This window comes from Hevea brasiliensis, chromosome 13, assembly GCF_030052815.1.
Source record: "Hevea brasiliensis isolate MT/VB/25A 57/8 chromosome 13, ASM3005281v1, whole genome shotgun sequence".
In the NCBI taxonomy this organism is placed as follows: domain Eukaryota; kingdom Viridiplantae; phylum Streptophyta; class Magnoliopsida; order Malpighiales; family Euphorbiaceae; genus Hevea; species Hevea brasiliensis.
Window position 1 is genome coordinate 84179148 of NC_079505.1, and position 5313 is coordinate 84184460.

Genomic DNA, 5313 nt, shown 5'->3' on the forward strand with positions numbered 1-5313 from the left:
ACAGAAGGAGGAGAGGCGAATCCATTGGATCGCTTGGGATAGAATTTGTGAGGCAAAGTCTAAGGGCGGATTCGGATTTAAGGAGCTTCAGAATTTTAATATGGCGTTATTGGCCAAACAGGGTTGGAGACTCCTAGCAAATTCAAATTCTTTATTAGCAATGTTCTTAAAAGGGAAATACTTCCTTTTGTTTTCCTTCATGGATGCTCAAGTGTCTAGAGATGCATCCTTAGGCTGGAGGAGCATTCTCTGTGGCAGAAAGATTTTGAATAAGGGTTTGAGATGGAGCATCAGTGGGGGGACATTGCAAATCAGAGCGTTGGATTCCCGCATCTTTTCCTTCCCCTCTAAGAGTTAAGGAAAATAACTACCCGGGCATTATTTGGGTTTCGCAACTTATAGAGCCAAATACTATAACTCTTGGAACCTGCATTTGCTTAGAGAAAACTTTGAAGAGGAGGAAGTTGCCAGCATTCTCTAAATTCTTATCAGTTAAAAAAGGAAAGAAGATAAGTTAATATGGCACTGCAATCAACAGGGGATCTACAGAGTAAAATTAGGCTATCACTTAGCCCATGAGTGTCATTTGGCTTTAGATGGTTTTATGGGAGCTGGTCCAGGACCAAACAATCAACGATAGAGTTCTACTTTTTGGAAAAGTATCTAGCAGCTTCATCTTCGAAAAGAAATTTCCATTTTCCTCCTAAAATTTCTTCAAGAAAGACTTCCAGCAGGATCTTTACTCCATCATAAACTTTTGAATGTTTCTTCAGAATGTAGCTTTTGTGGGGAAAGAAAGTCCTTAAAAGCATTTTTTTTTCTCCTGCCATAGAACTGTTGAAATATGGTGGCATTCCCCTTTTAGTTACACTCTTCCTTGCTAGTGAGTGATCACATGACAAATTGCTAGAATTCCGCAATCAGGGACTGAGTTTTCATGAGTTTATTGCGATGGCTTTGAATTCTTTTTAAGAATATCAGTCTGTTTCACAAGATCATTCTCCTCTTCATGCGGAAGGTATTAGTTCCATAGAATCTAGGTCCCCTCCAGGTTGGGGCTTTTTCAAGGTGAATTTTGATGTAATAAGTTTTTACACAAATTCTGGGGCAGCAGCTATACTAGCCCGCAACAATGCTGGCCACCCCATAGGTTGAAGCTCTAAGAAATACCTAGGTTAACTGATCTCTTGATTTTAAAGATTTTAGCTTGTAGAGAGGCTATCGTTTTAGCTTCTGCAGAAAGGTTGAATCTAGTTATTATTGAAGGAGATTCCAAATAGGTTATTTCAACAGCAAATGGAGAATTGAATTTCAGCAAAATAGAAGGCATCATGATGGACATCTCAATTTTTTGTAATGCTTTTAGAAACTTGGATTTCCATCGTGTAACTAGAGGTTGCAATTCAGCAGCCCATTTTACTTGCTCAAAAGGCCTTGAGCAGGTCTCTTTTGTATTTTATCTAGCCTCTTGTAGGTCCTTCAATGAAGTTTACCTCTGTAAAAAAAAAAAAAAAAAGGCCTGTAGCTCAGGAGAAAAAAATGTTTTCGAGTACAGTCTAACTAACAAAGGTCTGATGGAAGTGGGCTATCTACTTTTGGCCCATGATTGCCGAAAGCTAGTATGAGATTAAGGTCCAAAGTTGATGATGCATTTGGCTCAAATGAATGGTGAGTAGTAGCACAGATTTGGTGGCCCATAGGTACTTCTTGGTACACCCGCCCAGATACATTAAAAAAGCAGAACGTTGTCTTATCATACATGGACCATCCACTTGATGGCACGTGTCACCGACCTTACAATTAAAAAAGAACACGTGGCTTGTGCTTGTGGAAAGGAACAAACCCATTAATTTTTTATTATAATAATCATCAAACGGTGATTAACATTTAAAGCAAGATTATTTATTAAGGCATGCCCACCATCTTTATTATTCATTCATCTGGACGGTGCTAAATCTACTTCGACAAGTTTTACGCAGAATCCGATACTGGCTCCACGAATGCCACGTGTCCTCAGGTCTCCAATATAACTATATATTCCCTTCACAATAAATTGTCTTCCCAATTTCTGTTCACTCGTCCTTGACACCTCTAAAGTCCCAACCTTTTTCCCATTTCTGTTATCAGTTCTTGACTGGTTTTGTGTCCGTTTCAGTTACAAGTTAGAACCCAAAAATAAGCAGGAATAGTGCAAATATGGGTCGTTTATGGACGTTGCTTACTCATGTTCATGCACTTTCTGGGTAATTAATTATTGGCAGAAGATGGTTTTTTCTCTTTCTAATTAGATATTTGCTCTTTCCTGGTTGTCTTATTTCTCTGTTTGTTTAATCATGTACAGGCCAGTGTTGATGTTGCTATACCCCTTGTAAGGATTTCTCAACCATTGATTATACGTGTGCCTGGTTGTGTTGTTAGTTATTTATATGCACCAAATGATCAAACAGTTTTGTAAGGATGTTTGGTTCTGTTGTTAAATAGATATGCATCTGTGATGGCCATAGAAAGCCCCTCCAAATTGGATGATGAGCAGTGGCTTGCTTATTGGATCATCTATTCTTTTCTTACTCTCACAGAGATGATCCTCCAATCCATCCTAGAATGGTAAGAAAAGAAAAGAAAAGTACTTATTCCAACTGATGAAAATTTTGCAATATTCCAGAATTTGATCAAGTGGGTGTTGTCTAGGATCCCTATCTGGTACACCGTGAAGTTAGTGTTGGTGGCATGGCTAGTTCTACCACAGTTCAGAGGGGCAGCTTTCATATACGACAAATTCGTAAGGGAAAATGTGAAGAGATATACAGGAGCGAGAGATCAGCACCATTCCCATCACAGTTTCCCCAACGGCAGTGGCAAGGGCAAAAAAAAATTTGTTCGATTCATAACCACAAAGAAAGTAAGTTATCAAATCTAAGCATGCTTGCTTTAATTAATGATTAGTTCATGCCTTACGAAAGAGGCAAACAGCCACAACCACAACTTTTGAGGTTTAACCTTCAACTTTATGAAAAGAATCAATAAACGCATACATGTATAAAAAAAATTGTTCATGCCAACAGCTTTTGAAGAAGGAAATTAAACCGTTTCATTAATCAATTAGGAAGTTTGATTGTTTTAACATAGTGAATTGTTTGTTATTGTGGATGGACAGGGAGAGCATGAACCTTACCGATGAGGAAGAAGGCAAAGTGAAGACGTTTTCTTTTTTGGTGTGGATATGATAAATGTAGTTGGGCTCGTTTCTTTTCTTCGTTGATTGTATATCTTTTTAATGATGAATTAATGTACAATTATCTCTGCTACTATCAATCAGCTTCGTGCGATCTTTGTCAATGGTAGTAGCGCTGGTGGGCCAACGATAGCAATGCTTTGCCTAATTTTCTTCGGTGTTACGCGTTCGTACAGTTTTCCGTTGCAACCGTCTTTTATGTCAATGATCTGCGGCCTTAGTCCACGCGTACTCCATTCTTTTGGCAATGGGTAATGACAATTAACATGCCAAGTACTTAAATTAAAGAAATAAAGCAAATAAATAATTCAACATTTTATATAATTTATTACGGTTATGAATATATCATTTTTCTTTTTTTTTTTCATGAATATATCATTTTTCAATATCAATAAATTATACAAATACATCATTTCACTTGAACAAATAAATAAAGTGAGTAATATTCTCTACATGAAATGAAAGTCCTTTCCTAACTTTAAAAAATAAGTAATCTTTTATTTAATTAAAGAATTTTTTCACTTGAATTAGAAAAATATTTTTTAAATCTTACAAAAATTTTGAGTCATGCAGTGATAAATTTTTATCTTAATTTAAAATCTATTTACCATACACAATTTTTCATTATTGTCAACAATCAAATCAAATTTCTATATTTAAGTTTGAACCCTTCATACTCTTCCATTTTAAATTCATTTCAGATATAAATTGCTTTTGTTTTTTTTTTCTTAATCCACATATCAGATCAACTTTATTGATTTTACATTTTCCTAATCCAAATGTTTGTGAATAAAAGCATGGTTAACTTGTAACTATTATAAATGCTAGCTGTGAATTGAGATAAGAGCTGATGATAATTGATGTTAATGTGAAACTCCAAAAAAATAGTCAAAAGTGTCACATAAGTTTTTAGTAAGCTTGCAAAATAGAAAAATAGTGAGGTTAGTAATTTTCTGGCCAATCACTTCGATGTTCAAGTTAATGATTTGTAACACCCCAAAATTTTAAATTTTATTATTTTATGAGTATTTTTGGTAATTTAATTTTATTTAAATTTTAGGAATTTTTTTGAGATTTTTCGGATTTTAAAAATCGGATTCGATTTTTCGAAATTATAAACTTTGATGATTTTTAAAAATTAATTTAAAGACCACGTGGTAAAACTAAAAATATATTTGGAGTCTACGTATTTTTCGGAATTTTTAGACCTCGTTTTCGGTCCCAAGGCAGAGTAAAAATTCAAAATTTTGTATCCTGAATCGGACCGGCCGAATCGAACCAGACCGGATCGTACCGATCGAATCAGACCGGCCATTTCTTTTTCTTCCTTCTTCCTCCCGCGCGCGTCTGACCCCTCTCCTTTCTCTCTCTCTTTTCTCTCTCCTCCCTCCTCCTCTTGCCACGCCACCGCCTCCCCTGCCTTCACACCTCGCCGGCGCCCCACCTCGGTCCTCCCCAACGGCCTGCCGCCGCCTAGAACGCCGGAAAACAGCATCAAAAAGGACGCGCAGCGCGCGCGACGCCTAGACTTCCCAGCCAAAATCCGGCCGATCCGGCCACCAATTGGATCGGGTCTTGTGTCTAAAATCATCTACTCGGCGAGAGCTTTCCATAGACACCAAGAACACCGAAATCCATCGAGCGGTTTGTCCAATTTTTGCTCGGGAAGTTTTAGCCCATTTTGACTTTCGGGCTAGATTTCTCGCAAACCGTGAATCCCACGAGAAAACCGAGAACACCAGAGCGCTCCACTCGTCGAGAGCTTAGCGGCGACATAAATTTCGAATTTTTTCGACACCGTTTTTCGGTGGGTCCCACGAAACTTCGCAGTGTTTTTCCGAGCATTAAATGAGCTTAGAAAATTCTGAAAAATTTATGTACTAACCCCTGTGTTGTGGGCTTCGTGTAAGTATCCTCAATTCGCGGAAATTCGACAGTTGACCGAATCTGTAAATTTCGGGCCAGACAGACCCGTTACCGGAAAAGTCTCCGAATTGGACCGAAGTTTTGGCTACCCACCCATTGTCAGATGTCCCGAGCGCGTTCCCGAAGTCGGAATAAGCAAAGGTAAACCCAAACCT

General features: G+C 37.9%; 1 protein-coding gene across 1 annotated transcript; it reads left to right on the forward strand.

Annotated features, from left to right (window-relative positions):
- Positions 1–2009: 2009 nt before the first annotated feature.
- LOC110671904 (HVA22-like protein e) lies at positions 2010–3312 on the forward strand. Its single transcript, XM_021834527.2, has 5 exons — positions 2010–2243; positions 2342–2368; positions 2482–2604; positions 2689–2899; positions 3155–3312. The coding sequence occupies exons 1-5, from the start codon at positions 2197–2199 to the stop codon at positions 3176–3178; spliced, it is 432 nt and encodes a 143-aa protein (XP_021690219.2). The 5' UTR covers positions 2010–2196; the 3' UTR covers positions 3179–3312.
- Positions 3313–5313: the final 2001 nt, after the last annotated feature.

Bases quoted from the DNA above. Each gene is read 5' to 3' on its own strand.
- LOC110671904 (XM_021834527.2), top strand. From the start codon at position 2,197: ATGGGTCGTTTATGGACGTTGCTTACTCATGTTCATGCACTTTCTGG. The intron at 2,605-2,688 runs GTAAGAAAAGAA...GGTGTTGTCTAG, and splicing joins CTCCAATCCATCCTAGAATG to GATCCCTATCTGGTACACCG. The intron at 2,900-3,154 runs GTAAGTTATCAA...GTGGATGGACAG, and splicing joins GATTCATAACCACAAAGAAA to GGAGAGCATGAACCTTACCG.